Raw genomic sequence first — 19855 nt, forward strand, 5'->3', positions numbered from 1 at the left:
TCAGAAAACTGCTATAATATTGTAAGGGACCTGACTGGTTATGTAACAACATTGCGGCTAACTGTTCTTTGCTGCTTTTAAAAAAAACATCACTTTAACTGTTAAGCTGAATTGGTAACTGAGATTTGTGCAGACCATAGCAGTGTGAGCTCATTCATTTTCAACGAAAAAAATTAAACTAACCAAAAAAAGTTGTTTACTTTCACCTAAACAGGTGATTACGATTTGCAATTTTGCTCGATCGTTTGCAAATTCTATTGTGTGGTTTCACGGTCTAACAGATATTCAAATAAGAAGTAGAAACGTTACTTAATAGAGTGTTTTAACATATTAAGTACTTCGTAACATCGCGGGTATTATTTTTTAATTTAAATTCTTGTTTTTCTATGGCATTAACACGGCTTCATACAAAGCAGTAAAACATCCTATGTTTTCCTTAAACAAAACAAAAAACGCTCCGTATGTTTTACAGTGTTTAGTATTTAATTAATTTGCTGTAGTGTTTTTTTTTTGCCGGAGGCGGAGCGTGAAGAAATTGTTTTAAATACATTTGCGTGTGTCACCCCTCTATTGCATTTGCCGCGCAACTTGCGAGCCGTTTCTATTTCAGTATTATTTATTATTTTTGCTTTTTTAAATCAAGCCGTATATTTTTGCGTGGGATTCTAAAAGAAAGAAACCCCCTTTTCGCTTTCTTTTAACAAAATCCGGTTTGATTATTAAATTGCAAAGACGAGGGAGCTTGTGACGTAAGAGCAACAAGAACTTTTTCGAGTCTCGTATAAATTATAAAATAAAGATTAAAAAGCATTTAAAATAAGACTTAGTCTCTGATATAAAGTCAACAGGGCTGAAGCAGGCCGGATTAGCTCTCTGAGTGTTGTGCCATGGCAGAGCTGAAAGTACAAAACGTGAGTTTGCTTATACTTTTCAATCTCTTCGTTGCGTTCTGGTCTCTTCCCTGGTTCTTCTTTTCAGTTTCTTTCTGTTTAATAGTAAAATCAAAACTTCTCATGATTATAATAATCTGGCTGAAAGTTTTTACGGGCAGTTCACCCATTCGGCATTCAAAATTATGAGTTCAATTCTCGCGTTGTTAAATTTTCCGGCAGTACTATCGACTGGTCTTTGCGAGGCTCTGCTTGCATGTTCGCTCCTCGCCGAAAGCAAGTGCGTCTTTTACAGATGCTCGGGCTTACACAAAAAGCTCTGCGTGTACACTAGGTAATTTTGCAGTGATTCAAAGCCGTTTTCGCGACAGACAGTTCTTTGGGGTAGTCAGCTGTCCCCATGGTTTAAAATCATAGCTTTTTCCCGCATAAATATGCAAAAATTATTCAGTGATAGGAAGATAAGAAATCACAACTTTGTTAATTCGCGAAGTGAATCTAATTTCTTGGAACATTTCGGCGTCTGTCAAGAATAATTTAATCCGAGACAAGTCTTTTAGTGCCAGCCTGCGTGCTGCTTTTGCTGCGTGGCACGTTTGAGGCTGAATTTAGCACAGTAAAATTTATAAGCAATTCCGTCCATTTTCTTGCTTACTTGCCTCCAGCCGTTGCAATTGACTTAAATCCAGTGATTTATGCTTGGATTGTTTAAAAAGAACAAACGCTTTAATTTGCGTACCAAGAGCGAGCCATGCCTGCAGTCTGTTCAACAGTCACTTTCTATATGAAAATTTAGTTTGCGATCTGACAACCGCTGTTGTAAATATACCAAGTACTACACATATTTATTGACATCGCGATACCGGGATCTCGGCTAACCGGGCTGGCCCGGTTGTCATGTAATCGCGAAGTTGATTTTTGTTGCGTTTAACAGACGTTCCGAGATCTCGGCAAACCGAGCCAGCCCGGCTCATGTTACATGACAACCGGGCCAGCCCTGTTAGCCGAGATCCCGGTATCGCGATGCCGGGATCTCGGCTAGCCGGGATGAAAATTTTCCATGTAATCGCGTTCACCGGGCCAGCCCGGCTAAGCGGGCCAGCATTAAATTTCTCTTCTGAGCACAATATCCGACGAAAAAATCAATGCAACTCCTTCTAAATAGGATGTAGAGGTAAAGTAACCCATTCAGATGCATAAGTGCAAAAAATTAACCACCAAATATTTTTTTATTGCCGGAAAAAGGTGATTAAGATCATTCGTGCTCTGATCATTTATGCTAAAACCGGGCTGAAAGTCATCTCGGGAAACCGGGCTCATGTAATACCGGGCTGAAAGTCATCTCGGCAAATCGAGCCAGCCCGGCTCGTGTAATCAGGCCCTAATTGGCTGAAATTGTTTAAATACCAGGAGATAGGAAAAATACTTTGTAAATTTTATGCCTGCAAATTAATTTACCGTCGTTTTCAAATTCTGCTTTTGAGTCTTGGAAAAATCGCTATAAACTTATTACAATTTGCTCTCTCCTTTAAAATTCTCTTAGATCCAGTAAATCATAGTCTTGCTGTTCTGGGTGCATTTCGAGTGTCGTCGTGTGCGCTACTTTAGTCAAAATGTTCACACCGTTTTGACCAAAAATGCTGCAAAATCCCTCAGTGATAGTGCACACTGGTTGTTTTAAATAACGGTTTCAGTGATCAAAGTCAGAAAATTTCTTAAGCAACCCGGAACAAACACAAAACTGTCTTAAGGTGTATTTCTTCATCAACAGCTGCAAAGCGGCTTTGTTTCATCAAAAGCGAAACGTGGCACATCGCAGTTTATAAACAGGATACCGACTGCGTTGAAAGAAGAAAAACAGCAGTCCTTTTTGAGGGAAGATACCGGTAAAGAGATCCAAAACAATCTGTTCCACGCAGCAAATTAAAGTTCGTTCTAGGGTGATCGACTTTACAGTATCGCTAGCTCACGCAGAACGTCAAATACTGAACAGTTTAGCTGATTGAGCAGCTTTGTTATACATAAAAGAAAGATTTTAGACTAAAGCCTGGTTTTCACTAGCGACGCAAGCACAAGCGCAAGCACAAGCGCAAGGATAACAGCTCTTATTTCACCGTGAAAACGGCGTCGACTCTAGCAAAAGCACAAGCGCATTGCATTTGGATGCTTGTGCTTGTGCTTGCGGCAAGTACAAGAACAAGGATCAAAATTTGTCCTTTTGTGTGATCGCACTTGTGCTTGCGCTTGTGCTTGCGTCGCTAGTGAAAACCAGGCTTAACTGAATCCACCGAAATTGAGCCATTGTGAAAAAGCGGAGAATGAAGACTAAAATAAATCAAAACAATATTAAGTAAATGTAACAATGATCTGTTACTTATCGGAGACTTTGCACTGACCTTGCATTTTTGATTTCAAAATTTGAAGAGTGACTTATGTAGTAAGATTGAACATAGAATTTTCATGTGATGTATCTTTACAACAGTTACAAGTGTAACGACAACAAGTTGAGTGTGTAGTGACTTTCCTGTGAATGGAGAGAGGACCGTTATCCATTTCAGAGAACAATTCGGTTCTTAGACGAAACTTAGACTAGATTTGCGTTCCCAGTTCGGATCTACGTTTCGAAACCGTGGAGGATTGGTATCTATCTTCACGGCCCAAAAAGATTGCTGGGACATATTTCCTCTCCCCAGACCACTGCTTCCTGTTCGATACTGATGGGTTTTTTAACCTACTTGCTGGGCGATGCAATAATGTTTTATTTAATAAGTGAAATTATCGTCAACGACATTCGCGGTGATCTCATAAATAACCCAGAAGTATACATGTTAGCTCTTAATTTGTCAATGTGAATTTAAGTTATTTAGCAATATATATGTTGGATCATTAGGTATGGTCTTACGTAAGTCCTTTGTGTTAACACGTTGCGATTTATCGTATTTATTGGGCCATCGTCACGCAAATATGAAATTGAGACGTTTTATTATTATGAAGAGAATTCCAAACGCAATTCTGTCTAATTATAATGTTTGGCTTTTACGAAAATTACTTGTTACACAGTATTATTAAAGCTTTCAAACATAACTCTTTGGTCAGATTTATATCTTGATAAAAGCTTGTAGTACTTTATGTTAATTTGGATGAGTTTAAACTGAAGGAAGTTCTAACAGCTCTCTCCCTCTCTCTAAGCTGCCGGACATATACTGACACCGCAGCTTGGCGGCGGAGTCTCATTGACTTGTTAACGACAGGAATTCTCGACTTAATTCTCCACGTAAGCCTCATTTTATTGCAGATGTAAACACCGCCAAGTTTTAATAAATTAAAGACGTGTCATCTTCCACAAAGCCGCCTTCCGTTTTGCCCTCCCAAACTCATTACCAGAGAAAAGTAATTAACATTTCGCAGCACGCAAAAGATCGTGTCTTGTTCAGATGTTCTGAAAAACTGAATTACAATTTGAGTTCATTAAACAGTCAGTTGAGATAAGTTGGAGATATTTGTTCTCCGTAGGGGGGCAGAGCTTCATAAATCTTTGTCACCCCTTGTCGATAACATCTATTTAATAAGATTCGCTACTTTGCGGAAATTTGTTTGTCCTTTGGTGTATCACCCTTAGGCACGTCAAATTTGAACATCTAGTGATTCTTTCTAGACTTGCGCATCAATCAGAAGAAACCAGAGATACCCAGTCATTGTTTACAAGGGCGTAAGGCGGTAATCCTCTTCTTGATCCGTCAAGACTGTAATGTAAGTCAATATTTTTTAATTTAATAATCAATGCTTCAAAGTTCTCAGTTCAAAGCCAACTTTAACATCCCAAAGAGATGAGGTAAAGATAAGAGTTTGGAGCAAAGACTAGGTAGTTTTCCATTTGCTTCGTCAGCTGCCTGAAATTGACTTTGTAAGTAATGTGAATCGCTTCTGTTTGTTAGCTGACTAGAAAGGTCAACATACTTTTCTAGCTAGTATCGCCTGCTGTGATTTTGTATGTTTTTTCCATTCATTTCTCTCTTTATTTTGTTTTAAACATAATACAAGCGGTGTAGTGGAACTTACATGGATAATTCATATAGCAGTTGAGCTAAATTGGCGGACTAAATTTTGCAATTATTTGTTAATTTAAGGTTTATTTGATGAACATTGACCAAGATCGACAAAACAGGTTCTTTTTTCATTGAATTCAAAATATACGCCTTTTTTCCGTTAGCTGACTCACCAAAACAAACTACAGGATTGCTTTTAAGAAAGATCGGCATTTGCATGTAAGAAAATATTTCAATTAAAAGTAGGAAAAGCAATTTGCTTTTACGAGAACAACGCGACAAAACAGGAACATGGAAGACTCAAATCAACTTATCTGGCCGTGACTGAATGAAATGTCAACATTTTCTTATTTTGACTCAAGAATAGGAAAGACTGAAGAGATCTGAGTGCTGTAAAGTCGTGCTCGAGCATCCTCCACCATTACTAAGTGAATTAATAATTTCAAGAAAATACATATATACGCACTTTTCAAAACACAGTGCAAAAATAACTAATTGCAGGTGGCCACCGCCCACCTATTTGTATGATTTATTGACTTGTGAGTAAATAAGTCTTAAGTATTTTATAAAGATTCTAGAAAATCATTTCTCAAAAATTGAAGTTCGCTAATTTTCGACAATGTTTTTACTTTGTAGTTTTTATCACCGTATTTGTGTTTCAGAGACCAAGAATTTGTTTTCGTATTAAGTTTGTCAAAACAAAATCTCATTTTGTGAAAAGCTTTTAGCTTAAGACGAATTGAAATTTTAACCAAAAAATCAAACCATGTTTTCTTTAATATTCAAATGCATGAATTCTCTTTAGGAAATAGCCGACAAACAAACAACTTTTAATCCACAAGTTAAAATTGAGGCGGGCTCTCGGTATAAAAGACCATAAATCGTTATTACTTAAAGTAATCCCCAAAATTTATTTTTGTGATGTTTTCATTTTATTACCTTGCGTGTACCCCTCTAGCTATCGTTTCCAGCTTAAAATCGTATTAATCATCAACAATAGAACGGAGCAATTTAGGAACCTCCTAAAACTGTGAAATTACCGCAAATGAAAATGAAATCGGCGCCGCTTCCGAATTGTTTTGACTTCGCAGAAGATTTTGTCTCTCGACAAACACAGAACTGAATGCTGTAAAAGGTCCGGCCCGAACAGTGAAAAATGAAACTGAATCAGTGAAATGTATCAAATTTATAACCTTAGCATCTGACAAAATACTTAATAGGTCAGGTTATGAGCACCTCGATGAACTTGTGTGTTAGAGAAGAAAGGCAACTCATCAACGAATGACCTTTTTCGTTTTACTTAGTAATTAAATATCTCGATAGGGAATGGTATTTATCTTCCCCTTTAATCGCGTCTTCAGTCTCGAAACTTTCCCATGGGTAAAAATATAAATTGATTCGAAATAACGAGAACGTTTCCACAAGACATCTAGTTTGACGATTCTGGAAATTAATTAAGATCGCTTGCTGGCCAAGCCCTCAAGCACCGTGCATGAAATTTCATTATTTCAAAAATCTCCCCCTAGATTTAACTCAGTTGATTATGGGGAAGCGTATAAATGGCATGGGCCGCGGCTTGTAGTTGTAAGTTGATCAAGAAATTGACATGAGGTTTCTTTAAATCACTGTAAGTCTACTTTGATACAGATCATTATAGCTGTTAAGTTTTGCATAAAATGTAGTATATGAAATTTATTAAAATAGGCTGATAACAATGTAGTCATTTTTACCCCTTCTAAAATGTATACGAACGTCATAATCAGTAGATGGTGATACTTTGTCCGTCGCATGCATAAACTTTATACATTAAAGTTCGTCAGTAGCTATCTAAATCCCACTTTTGCAAACAGATTTCATTTTTAAGTACTGTACGTATTAGCTTTCGACGTCTTATAAAAGCACTTTTAATCAGTATACATATATACATCGCTTTTTCGTTTTCCGAACGTCCGTTTTCATGCGTAGTTAAGACAGATCGAGGCAACAATTATAGTAAAGTTGCCGATGTATATATCTACTAGCAATACCACGCAATATTATACAATTGCTATCGAGATCATCCGCACTTCATAATTCACTTTGGTAATGAAATGAAGATTCAGCTAATGAAACATGAGCTCATCAGATTGTATGTGTCTCTACTTAAGGGAGCTGCGAGCCAGAATCAGAGTTGTGTTCCGCTGCGTGCATCATTTTGTTTGTTTATAAGCGACTCGAAGGTTCCATTGACTTAAGAATATCATTATTCGACGGAAATAGAACTATTTTTAAAACGCCCACGTTTAAAAATTGCAACTATAATTTCTAAATTTGTGATAAATTTTCGTGACGTTCTTTAACAGCAGATGTAAGTAAAGTTGAATATTTAGACGAGTGTAGACGAGCTAAATGGAAAGGCCAGAAACTTCGCCCTGACACTACGCAAGCCTTAAAGTAAACTACCCAAAATAGCTTTTCTTTGCGAATACCGCTTCTAATGAAGTGATTTCTATTTTTTTTCATTTTCAGCTCAATTAAGGAAGAATATCTCAAGGGCCTTGGATTAAATTGATGATTAGTCCTGGAAAACGCATTTATTGAGGTTTAAATACTATGTCATGTTAACTTTCCGACACTGGCAAATGGGCACCTTGTTTGTGATATAAAAAACGACAGACTCCCAACGATCTTTACATGGTCACAGCTTAACAGGGGCTTTCATCTTCACTACTGAAAACTACAAGCCATTAAGACAAGGACTGCGTAGCAAAAGAGAACTATAAGGTTTAAAAAATTAGGATAACGCGTGGTGTGCTCTTTTCGAAGTATTTTAGCAAGCCTTCTGGGAAAAGCCTCCAAATTAAAAGATGAACAACAGTTCCGAACTCGAGCCCAACTCAAATACCACTGAAGCTTCATTCTCGTTCTCGCCAGGCTTCGTGTATCCAGTCGCGACGTGTCACATCTTAATCGTGGCAGTGGCCATCGTTGGAAACCTCTTGGTTTGTTGCGCTATTCTCGTCAACAAAAATCTTCGCAGCAATCCAACAAACCTCTTTATTTTTTCGTTAGCTGTCTCGGATCTTCTCACAGTCACCATTGCAGTGCCGTTTGACATAGAGGGACTTTTTCTTCAGTGGCACTGGAAACATGGAGAAGTCATGTGCGAGGCCTGGATCACAGTGTACCTCATCACTGTACCCACCTCGATTTTGACCCTTTTGGCTGTCAGCGTTGATCGATACAAGAGCCTCAGTGATCCTCTGAATCGCTTCCGCCGTCGCAGGTTCATGACTCGGAAAAGGGCGTTGATTATCAGTTTCATAATCTGGCTATACAGCTTGCTGTTCGCTTTACTTCCCATCATGGGCTGGCGAACACACGACAAGTTCGTCTACGACAGCGTCTGTTATTTTCCTTTCACCTTGGTTTACATGACGCTCAGTTCTTCGCTGAATTTTATTTTACCTTTGCTGATAACCTGTGGCATTTATATCAAGATTTATCTCATCGCTCGCAGGCAGCAGTCCAACTTTGACGGAGATGACAGCCGAAAACTACGTTCCACAGAAGAGAAAAAGGTTTATTCAAAAAACGTCCAAGCGGCCAAGACGATATCGATCTTTGTGGGGGCTTTCTTCTGTTGCTGGGTCCCATTCTCCTCGGTCAGCATGGTCGCCACTTTGTGTCAGTCGTGCGCGAGCCACATCCCGTACGAAGTTCGCATAGTGCTGTTGATGTTTGGTTACCTTAATTCGGCGTTAAACCCGTTTCTTTTTGCGTTCCGTAACAGCAGATTTAAAGCCACCTACAATATGGTGTTACGATCGGTGAAACCTCGGCCCAAGGCATCTAACGGCTTTAGGCGCTCCACCCTGACACAGAGCACTCTTGCATCAGAGATTCCATCCGATATCGAGGTTCGTCTCCACTCAGCGAGATCGAAAAGAGACAGTTTGTCAGGTAAGATGCAGTCCAAGTTGTGAAGAGTCGTATTCTGCACAGAGACGGGTTTTCTGGGACACAAAACTGATAGACATTGAGATTGAAAAAAGAAACGTGACAATCATTTTAATACTGTGAACTCCTGGCTAGAGCACTGGTTAGACTTTAAGTAAGGTAAATGTTATCGTTTAAGGCTTGTTTACATGTACGACGCAAGGATAAACATAAACGCTAAACTAAGCGCAAGGGTATTCACACCTATGACAATCATGAGAACAAAGTGCCATACACAGACATATAGTTCCTTTAAATTTTAGAGAACACTGTGCTTATGTTTGTGTTTGCATAGTAAATCAGCCTTTGAAATTTTATTGAGAAGTCTTTTAACTTTTTGTGTAAACTATGATAGAATATTGAGGGTGCACTCACGGATCAACAACACAACCTTTGAACAACAAAAAAGGCATAAATTAAATTTTCAAGGTGTGAATAAACGCAATCAGTGGTTTAAAAGTGATTTTCTTTTCAAACTTGCCAAGCGTCGGCCCGACTTTTTCAAGTCAGTTTAGGCCACTTCTGTCCTATCCGTCCGTAGCCAAACCACCTCTTAACAATTTTCATAGCCTGCTACAATTTTCATGACTAGTACAGTGTGTTTTAGCAAGGCCAGGCCACTTTTAGTGGATTTCCAATTAATACCAACACTTAAATTGCATTGCATTTTCAAGTAGCACTAAATAATGGTGACACTGTCCCTTTAAGAACGGGAAAATCGATATTAGTTTTGGATTTGCACACCATTGGTCGACAATGGGCTCCGGGAGGACATCATTATCCGGCGTTCTGATTTATTGGAATACGTTCCGCGAGATTCTTGATCCAATCAACTTGCAACCAGTGTGAGACATAGCAACTTTGTAAAGGCACTTGATAAGAAGATGGTTTAAAAATAGGTGAGCTGAATTTATGGAGATAACATTAACCATAGTGACTTCAAATAAGAGACATTCTAATTTTCAGAGTTTGATTTCAAAACGTTTTCTTTGTAAAGTTTTTAGAGTTCAAAGCTAGTGTTCTAGCCTATTGTGTTATCACCAGCCTCTACATTACATAGAAATGTATATTATTATAACCAGCCACCGTGATGTAAGGCTAGCTACTATATATAGAATACGTACACTGTATATATATATATATATATGCTAAAAAAAAAGCTTGCGCTTTTCAACTCGTTGGTGGAAGTGAAATCGTACTAAAAACAAGAACTGTGATTTTACACTTTGACTGCTTGCAAGCTCATTAATTTTAGGATATCCAATGTCTGTTTATCTGGTGTAAGAGCTGTTTCATTGTAATTGTTTTACGACTGGGTATAAATAATTGCTAGGAGAAATTATATATTAATGTCCTATAAGGCAGCTTAAAATTAAAATGGATATTGAAAGAAATGTGTCTCTGCTAATATTTCAACGTAATTTGATTCCTCGCGAAGCGAGGCCGAAGACCGAGCGTAGCGGGGTGTATAATTTTGTCCCTCAAAGGGCTCAGGCGGGATGAAATCTCGTGTGGAGTTTACGGTCATATATATATATATATTTATTTATTTGTGAGCTTGGTGTGTGGCGGAAATGACGTCACACGGCCGCCGCGTGCTGGTGGCCTAATGGTAAGGCGTCGAACTTGAAATCAGATCTTCGGGACTGAGGGCGCGGGTTCGAATCCGGCTAGGGTTTTTTTTTTTTTTTTTTTTTTTTTTTTTCCTTATTTTTTTTGTGGGTTCGAATCCTGAGCCTTTCATTTTTATCGTTTTTCTTTTCGGATTAAAATAACACTGATTTCCACATAATACTCCCTCAACGCCTATTCAGGCTATAAACCTTTCATCGCCATCAGGGGCGCGCGGGCGGAGGGTTCGAATCCTCCTGCCGTTCGTTCTTCTTTTTTTTAATGCCCTCAAATAAATGTCCAAAATGCGACTATCCAATAATTTGTCGATGATTTTGAAAATAGCCTGCGCTTCCCAACGCTTTATACCTCTTTACGAACCTGAAAGAGCCGCCATCTTCAAAGCGGAGTAGACCCTGGGAACGAGGGTGTCGCGGCCATGCCCGTTACTAATTTTTAACAAATATATCTTCCTGCCTACTGTGGAAAATTGAATATGTACAATGTTCAACTTCAAATAATCCACTCCAGAGCTTCGCGAGGCCCTGCGAGTCACGTATTACTAGTAGATTTGATTGATTGTGTCACGGTTATATTGAACTACTCAAAGTTACCTTCTTTTTTTATTTTTCTCTTCTACTTCTATCCCTCCTAGCTCCTCCTGTTGCACTTCTTTATGGAATCTTGTGTGACTGTTGCTTAGAATTTCACGTTTTCTTAAAAAAATGAGGAAGGGTGTCTTAACAGAAAAACCTCACGTGTACGGATGGAAACCAAAATTTTTCAGCTCGATGGGTTTACCAAACTTTCTTAGGTATGAGACTCCATGCACCTTCGGCGCGCTCGATGCTCGGGGGAAGCGCTGAAATTACTAAAAGAATTCTCGCAACCCCTTTGGTCGGGAGCTTAGTCGATGTAAATTATGAAATCTGCCATCATTTATTGATGGCCATTCAGGGCTTTATACAAGCTGTTTGCTGTTTACTGTTTACTGTTTCTGATAGTGAAAGTCTAAAAACACCAGACGAGAAATATTTTAATGGAACCCTAGTCCGCAGAGGTCTTTTTTCTTCTTTCTTTTACCGACGAGGGAGACTCGCTGTTCGCATTTCAATGAAAAATTTCAAAGGCCAATTAATTGATGTTTGCAGACATAAGGCGAATGCCAAATTTAAGTATGTAAGAAATATCTTTCCGCCATCCCAAATCCTCGGTAGTATAGTGGTGAGTATCCCCGCCTGTCACGCGGGAGACCGGGGTTCGATTCCCCGCCGGGGAGGTTGAGTAAACGTTTTGTCCAAAATGTTAGGAACTTTATGTCTTGAATTTATTTTTTTTCCTTTGACATCTTTTGTTTTCGGCTTTGTTTATGGTATTTTTTTTTTCAATTGATGTACTTTCACCACTGTGTTAAGTGATATAATAAAATTAACAAAACATTCGAAGGTATTTACACGAAAGTAAAAAAAAGCTAAACACACGAGGACAACTATGTTACTATCGAAATTTATGTTTACTGATGGTTTTACGCGAAAGCAAAAAATAAATCAAGTCACTCGAGGACATCAATTATTGTTCAAAATTCTTTGTTTCAACTCAACACAAAAAACTCCTTACACTTTGGACAAAACGTTTCCCTAACCTCCCCGGCGGGGAATCGAACCCCGGTCTCCCGCGTGACAGGCGGGGATACTCACCACTATACTACCGAGGATTTGAGATTGGAGATAGAGAATTCAAAGATATTTTATTTCTTACATGTTTAAATTTTAGGCTCCATGCACCTTCGGAGTGCTCGACGCTCGGAAGAACCGTTGTAATAACTAACAGAATTTTCGCGACACCTTTGGTCGATAGCTTAGTCGATGTAAATTATGAAACAAATAATACAATGCAAGAATTTGCAAACAATTTGCCATCGTTTATTGATGGCCATTCGGGGCTATATATACAAAATGTTGATTGTTGTTTTTTTTAATGATGATTTAAGTGCTAGAGAAAGTCTGAAAAACACCAGACGAGAAATATTTGAATCGAACCCTAGTCCGCAGAGGTCTTTCCCCTTCTTTCTTTTACCGACGAGGGAGACTCGCTGTTCGCATTTTAATGAAAAATATAAATAAGAGAAATCAAAGGCCAATAAATCGATCTTTGAAGACAACAGGCGAATGCCAAATTTAAGTATGAAAGAAATATATTTCCACCATCCCAAATCCTCGGTAGTATAGTGGTGAGTATCCCCGCCTGTCACGCGGGAGACCGGGGTTCGATTCCCCGCCGGGGAGATTGAGAAAAACGTTTTGTCCAAAACGTTGGGAGCTTTATGTCTTGAATAATTTCTTATTTTCCCCTTTGACGTCTTTTGTTTTCGGCTTTGTTCATGCCATGTTTTCTTGTTTGAATGAACTATTTAATTTTTTTTTTCAATTGATGTACTTTCACCACTGTGTTAAGTGATATAATAAAATTATCAAAACGTTCGGAGGTATTTACACGAAAGTAAAAAAAAAGCTTAACACACGAGGACAACTATGTTACCATCGAATTAATGTTTACTGATGGTTTTACGCGAAAGTAAAAAATAAATTAAGTCACTCGAGGACAATTATTATCGTTCTAAATTCTTTCTTTTAACTCAACACAAAAAGTTCCTTACTTTGAACAAAACGTTTCCCTAACCTCCCCGGCGGGGAATCGAACCCCGGTCTCCCGCGTGACAGGCGGGGATACTCAACACTATACTACCGAGGATTTGGATAGGGGATATAGAATTCAAAGATATTTAATTTCTTACATGTTTAAATTTGACATTTTTCTGATGCCGTCAAAGATCATTTATGTGTTTAATTATCTTTAAGTATTTCTCTGGATGAAGAGTTAAGCCCAGGCCAAACGAGGATGACAGTCCATGAGAGTTGACTCTCATGAGAGTTTTCGTCAACTCTCATCGACTATCATCAACTCGGGCCAAACGAGACAAAACTCTCATCGACTCTCGTGAAAAATTTGAACAGGTTCAAAGTCGATGAGAGCGCACGAGAGTCGATAAGAGTGCATGGGAGTTACATGTTAAGCGAGAGTGAAAGTTTGAACTCTCATAAACTCTCATCCTCGTTTGGCCCGGGCTTTTGAGCTGCGAGGCGTCGAAAACGAGTCTCCCTTGTCAGAAAAAGAAAGAAAGGAGAAGTCCTCTGCGGACTTGGGTTCGATTATCACGGAGCCTCATACCTAAGAAAATTTGGTAAACCCATCGAGCTCAAAAAAATTTTGGTTTACACCCGAACACGTGAAGTAAAATTTATAGTTATGAGTTATGAAAATTAAAAAGGTTTTCCCATAGGCACCGATGGGATTTGAACCCATGACCTCCTGTTTACTAGACAGGCGCTCTAACCAACTGAGCTACGGCGCCATATGTAGGGGTATATGAACTTTGTTATTAACATCTGATATTTGATATCATTTTCGCCAAAACAAAAAAGCAAAAACAAAAACCAATTATTTTTTTCCTGCCAAATTGGAGGTTCGTGCAATCATATTGTCTTTTTTGCAAATATGTAACCAACCGATCACGACCGTTCAGTCTAAGAAAAAGAAAAAAATTAGCAAATTAGCACAAGCATCAAGTCATTGGCATATGACGTCACATCTTACAATAAACGCAACATTTTGCGCTTCTGAAAACATCGTTCTGTCAACCAAAGGGAGTCCGGCACTATTCTAATTTTCTAGAAAATTTGTATCCGCCATGTGTAAACTTTCAACAGCTCCTGGTCCTGGTCCAAACAAAACAAAAAATATTCTGGGCCTGTCCGGGAGTCGAACCCGGGACCTCTCGCACCCAAAGCGAGAATCATGCCACTAGACCAACAGGCCTTTCATGAAGTTACTTACGACATTTAAGAGTTATTATTATAACTGGTACCAGTCTATTTCGGAAAAGTTGATCAAAAGATTCACCATCGAGATCTCATAGCTGCTGAGAGGAGCGGTTTTCCCTTTATGTGAGAGGTATCATTATGTTAATGAAACTTGTATCATATAGATTCTTGATTTTAGGCCATCGTAATTTGATTATCACCGCTGTTTGTTCTATATTTTTAATGAAACTTGGCTATGAAATTTTTCGCAGAACTGTAACGCGGAAAGGTGATAACTACCAGCTAATCAGAGGAGTAGCAATTTAATTCCTTATCACAAGGCAGTTGTTAAGTGATGCCTGTTGGTCTAGTGGCATGATTCTCGCTTTGGGTGCGAGAGGTCCCGGGTTCGACTCCCGGACAGGCCCAAAAAATTTATTTTTGGGACCAGGGTATTTACATATGGCGGATACACTTTTTTCAGAAACTCAGAATTGCCACCTCTTTTAATTGAAAGAACAATGTTTTGAAAAACACAAAAAGTGGTGTTCTCTGTAAGTTGCGACTTTTTGATTGTCAGAGGCAGTGTTATCATATAGACTCTTGGTTTTAGGCCATCGTAACTTGATTAAAAATATAACACAAACAGCGGTGATAAACATTATGAAAAATCGCATTTTTATAAACTTGACGTTTCGTATGCTAAGCTACATACATTTTCAAAAGTATGACCGTTAAAATTTTGCAACTATTTATATATTGTTATGAAAGGGTTCTGAAACCGAGACTGAGACAATTGATCTACAGCAGTAACTTAATATTTACATTAGGTTAATAAAGTAACAACCTCTCACTGCCGACATTGGCATTTAAAGAAGGTTGTAGTTCATAAATGTATAAGGTCTCTTTAATCTTGCAGTGGAGGTCAGTTTTGCCTGACGCAAGGATTTCAAAATGATCCCATTTGATGTTATGGCCTGTGGTTTTTATGTGATCAGCAATAGCTGATGGATGGTCGCATTTAGTGAGGGCCTTAAAGTGTTCAGTTTTTTAAAGTATTCCCTTTTTTCCCTCGGCCTAAATGATTGCGATCAGTTGCATAAGTGCATCACTTGACAAATAGGCAGTGGGCGTATCATTCTCGTCCCCATAGCCCTTTCGTTTCTCTTAGCCGGCTGGGCCTTGGGACGAGAAAACGAAGGGATCTGGAGACGCAGGATTTCCAGTCCTAGATTCTAGGACTTCCGGTCTTCATGTATGCAGTCATGATGTCTCAAAAGAATGTATGAGAGATTCGTTATGTTTTTGACTTTCGTTCAGGAATTCATTGTTTCAAACAGTCAATCAAAAAAATTCGAATAAATTCAAAAATCCTATGTCTCCAGAGCCCTCCGTTTTCTCGTGCCAAGGCCCAGCCGGCTAAGAGAAACGAAAGGGCTATGAGGACGAGAATGTGGGCGTATCCAATTTGTTAAATTTAATAGACCTGAATGTTTTCGACAGACTTGCAAGATTTATGAGCCCCAGCAGAATTATATTTACAAAAAAAAAGAATTATATTTACGTTTAACAGCCTGACCACAAATTATGAGGCAAAATGTAACAATTTGAAGGATAAAAAACACAGTAGCCTCCATTTGCCTTTGTTCTTGAACATTTTTTTCTCAAAGATCACAGTTTTCCTTGAGCATCCCCCCTGAAAACTGCTCTCTTCTTGGAACAAATATAACGTCCGCTGATAAACATCAATTCAAATTTTTGCACCAAATTGAGAGGTGTTTTATCAGAAGAAATCTGGGGCGAGTCTCGTATAGCATGACTTGTGGGACCGTTCCTGGTCTTACTTGGGACTTCTCGTCTTTTGTTTTGTTCCTAGTAACGATCTCACAAGCGACTGCAAGATGCAACTCGCTACAGATTTCTTTTCGTTTCTAAATGGGCAAATATCAGTCATATCACTCTCATTTGCATTTTCCACCGGTAGTGTTCACATCTCATTTATTGTAGGTGCATTATTACAGTTAGGTTTTTAATGCTCATTAGACGATTAAGTTGTGTGATCTTTCGGTTTCTAACAATCGAAATGTAATTGGAACATTTTTACATTAAAAAGTAATATATTTACAATCAAATACTGCATGCGACTGTAAAAATAGACTGACAATTTCATTACACATCTTCTACAAGCTCACATCAAGGACAGATCTTTCATCATTATTATTATCAGGTGATTCCTGTTGTTGTATCTTTATTGCTCGAAGCCAAATGCCACTGTCCATTGTATCCGGAATCTCAGAAGTCAAAGTGAGTTGTGATATTGTAGAACCTCTCCGGACCTTCACTTTTGGCTGTGCCTTGCGGACGACTGACCTTAAGATCTTGGAGTAAATGTTTTTAAAGCTCTTGCTTTGGAAAGCGAAAAGAAAAGGATTCAGGGCCGAGTTGAGATAGCCCAACATCAACAGAAAAGGATAAGCTTCAAGCGGTATCATTTCATCACACTCTTTACACAAACTGATGATAATGATATACGTGGAATAAGGGACCCAGCAGAAAAAGAACACCCCCACAAACATTGAAATAGTCTTAGCTGCTTTGAGGTTTCCTAAATAACTGTTAGTTTCTTGTGTAAATGTCAGCTGTCCACACTTGCATCGAGCGACTGTAACGCTCTTGTTTCGCTCATGTGCAATACGATAGATCTTTATGTAAATTCCGCAAGTGACAAGTAACGGCAGAATATAGTTCAGAAAACATGTCAGCGAGGTGTAAGTTTTTGTGTAAGGAAACCAGCAAATGCCTTGGTAGATAGCCGATTCTCCTGGATGAGTTCTCCAGCCCATTAGAGGAACTGAAGCAAAAACCACGCTATAAGTCCATATTAAGAAAATGATCATCAAAGCCTTTTTGCGTGTCATGAACCTTGTCCGGCGAAATTTATTCAGAGGGTCGCTGAGGCTCTTATAACGATCGATGCTGACAGCCAAAAGGGTCAAAATCGAGGCCGGTACAGTGACCAAAAAAACTGTGCTCCAAATTTCGCACATTATTTCTCCATGTAGCCAGTCTCCTTGTATGAAAAATACTTCTATGTCTATTGGCGCGACGACCGTAACCATTACTAGATCCGAGAATGCCAAAGACAACAGAAAGAGTGTTGTTGGATTGTTTCGCAGATTTCTGTCGGCCAAGATTGTACAACAGACAATGAAGTTTCCAACTACTGCCACAGCTGTGATGATTACGTAACACGTTAAAAGAGGGAACTTAAATGCCATCTGAGAATGAATAGCCGTAGATATCATCATGAACATCACTTGAATTTGGTGCGGAGGAGTTGTTCATCTCAGTCAGTCTCAGTCTAAACCCTAAGCAGTTTTTCCTGGTTTGGCTATTTTAATCCTTAATCTTCCTGGAAGCTTCCTGCGTCACTCACTGTAACTTGTCGTTTGGAAGGAAAGAGCGATTTTTTTACTGACCACAGAAATTGAAAGCCTATTACTGATTATTCGTACGTGAGTTTATCCGATCTCTGAATTAATTTCCATAACAAATCAATATCACAACGGATCTATATCTGAAAGAATCTCAATACCACATAAACGGGACCTTGATGTGGTTAGTTATGACAGTTCAAGGTTACTAATCGGTCAAGAGAAAATAATTTTCTCTGTGATCAGTTTAATCGGAGAACTCTGAAGTCTAGATGAACCGAAAACTATACTTCAGGCTAAGCATGGTGAAACAATGCATCATGTCTATATAAGAACTGATGTTAGGTGTTTCAGCAAAGGTTTGATTGTTTGTAATCTTAGTATCTTGCATACGTTGGCTATAATCTCTGTGCAAACTTTTACACCGATACCCATTAACTTCAGCTAAACATGTTTATTCAAACCAAACATATTTTTCTAAACAGCTTCTTAAAGTTCTTTGAGATTTAGTTTGAATAGGATTTTAGTGTTCTCTTCCTTTTTTTGTATATACTAAGAGATTACGTCATGTTTACGAGATTATTTAAGAACCCGATGAATCTTGCTGATAAGCAAATCGTCGATCCAACACTTAACTTGTTCTGAGAGCTTAATATCGCCAAGAAAAATATGAGAAGCAGCTATTTGCAGCAAATATTAGAAGGACTCAGTTTTTGACTCTATTATTTAGATGATGCGGGGTTTTTTTTCCGTTGGCGGGTGGAAAGGAAAGATCTGTTTAAACTTAATTAGTTATCGGCAGTGATTCGTCTCTTACTGTTAATTATGGGTATCGCAAAAGAATATTTTGTTGCATGTTTATCTCCAAAATACTTGATACCGGTTCTTTCCGGAAGTGAAATTGTGATAAAAATAGATGCCCGTATTTTGAAAAGTTGACAAAACTTCTCATTGCACATTGCGGACCTACATAACTAGAAAGACAGTTGGGGGGGATTATTTGTAACGCAGTTTAGACATCGTTAATGAAAGTCCTCGTCTAAAGCAGGTATAAACCAACAGCCAAACTCGTTACGCCCAAATTAAAAGTTGAAGTGCGCGTGGAATCTTAGGAGGTACTAACATAATTCACAACTCTAAGAGAAAATATTTTATTTTCTCTTGACTATTCATATTCCGATAACTGATTACAATTATTGGACGAGGTCGAGCAAAATATCGTAGTGCGAGTGCGAGCAGATATTTTTTGAGAGCGAAGGCTTAAGAAAATAATTTTCGAAGTTTTTCTTTATTTTTTCCTTTTTTTTTGATCCCCAAACCCTAACTACGCATGAGCGGAATATTATACAGCACGTCAGACGGTAAGGCAGAGCAGAAGATTATTTGAGCCTTTATTTGCAGCTCACTTGGGGGCCGGGCCAATGAAAAGAAGAAATAATAATCTAATAACAGAACAATTTAGTCTCAAGGTTTTTTAATAAAACTGTTTCTACAAAAAATATCGCTACTGGGCCCGTAAATTGTAACAAACAGACACAAGGCACTTCTGGTATCTATGTTTAAATTGATCCGTTTTTTTGTTGTTGTTGTTGTTGTTGTTTTCTTTTTTCCTTCCACGTGAGAGCAAATTGAAAAAACATTACATTCAAATTTGTTAATTGACGTAGGCGCGTCTCTGATATCTGCTATCTATAGCAGGTTCTATGCTTTTTCCGTATCAGATATTATACTCTTATAGTGCGCTTATCATGAAAGCTAACCGAGTTTTAGAGTTAACTCGTAACCAAGACGTATTAGTTAATTGCCTACACAGAAGACATAGGCATCGTTCTAACATGGCGCTATGTATTTGATGATGAGGTTTATTGGCTTTACCACCATAAAAATGTATATACTGCACGCTATCCTCCTCATCTTCAATTATTGAAACTTGGTAAGAGAAACATAGCCAAAGTATAGGCGATATTACAGTTGCAAAGAATCAAACCCTTGCAGAAATGCCTAACATAAGTTCGTGTCTAGACACCAGAGTTGTT

At 38.5% G+C, this 19855-nt stretch overlaps 1 protein-coding gene, 7 non-coding genes and 1 pseudogene across 9 annotated transcripts; 4 read left to right on the plus strand and 5 right to left on the minus strand.

The window, feature by feature from the left end:
• Positions 1-642: 642 nt before the first annotated feature.
• LOC144628665 (octopamine receptor beta-2R-like) lies at positions 643-10302 on the plus strand. Of its 2 annotated transcripts, none has more exons than XM_078486804.1 (2): positions 643-911; positions 7445-10302. In XM_078486804.1, exon 2 carries the CDS (start codon positions 7783-7785, stop codon positions 8899-8901), a length of 1119 nt encoding a protein of 372 aa, XP_078342930.1. In that variant the 5' UTR covers positions 643-911; positions 7445-7782; the 3' UTR covers positions 8902-10302. The 2 variants fall into 2 exon arrangements, with proteins under 2 accessions (XP_078342930.1, XP_078342936.1); XM_078486810.1 differs by lacking the exon at positions 643-911 and adding an exon at positions 4504-4640.
• Positions 10303-11732: 1430 nt separating this feature from the next.
• Positions 11733-11804, plus strand: Trnad-guc (transfer RNA aspartic acid (anticodon GUC)). Its single transcript has one exon. It is a non-coding gene; the product is annotated as a tRNA-Asp (tRNA).
• A 363-nt stretch (positions 11805-12167) lies between these two features.
• Positions 12168-12239, minus strand: Trnad-guc (transfer RNA aspartic acid (anticodon GUC)). The gene has a single exon. It is a non-coding gene; the product is annotated as a tRNA-Asp (tRNA).
• Positions 12240-12738: 499 nt separating this feature from the next.
• Positions 12739-12810, plus strand: Trnad-guc (transfer RNA aspartic acid (anticodon GUC)). The gene has a single exon. It is a non-coding gene; the product is annotated as a tRNA-Asp (tRNA).
• Positions 12811-13204: 394 nt separating this feature from the next.
• Positions 13205-13276, minus strand: Trnad-guc (transfer RNA aspartic acid (anticodon GUC)). The gene has a single exon. It is a non-coding gene; the product is annotated as a tRNA-Asp (tRNA).
• Positions 13277-13863: 587 nt separating this feature from the next.
• Trnat-agu (transfer RNA threonine (anticodon AGU)) lies at positions 13864-13937 on the minus strand. Its single transcript has one exon. It is a non-coding gene; the product is annotated as a tRNA-Thr (tRNA).
• A 392-nt stretch (positions 13938-14329) lies between these two features.
• Trnap-ugg (transfer RNA proline (anticodon UGG)) lies at positions 14330-14401 on the minus strand. The gene has a single exon. It is a non-coding gene; the product is annotated as a tRNA-Pro (tRNA).
• Positions 14402-14741: 340 nt separating this feature from the next.
• On the plus strand, positions 14742-14815 carry Trnap-ugg (transfer RNA proline (anticodon UGG)). Its single transcript has one exon. It is a non-coding gene; the product is annotated as a tRNA-Pro (tRNA).
• A 1551-nt stretch (positions 14816-16366) lies between these two features.
• LOC144650474 (D(5)-like dopamine receptor) lies at positions 16367-17853 on the minus strand (annotated as a pseudogene).
• Between the last annotated feature and the right edge of the window lie 2002 nt (positions 17854-19855).

Source organism: Oculina patagonica, chromosome 1 (genome assembly GCF_052425735.1).
Source record: "Oculina patagonica isolate OP01 chromosome 1, crgOcupat, whole genome shotgun sequence".
Lineage (NCBI taxonomy): Eukaryota > Metazoa > Cnidaria > Anthozoa > Scleractinia > Oculinidae > Oculina > Oculina patagonica.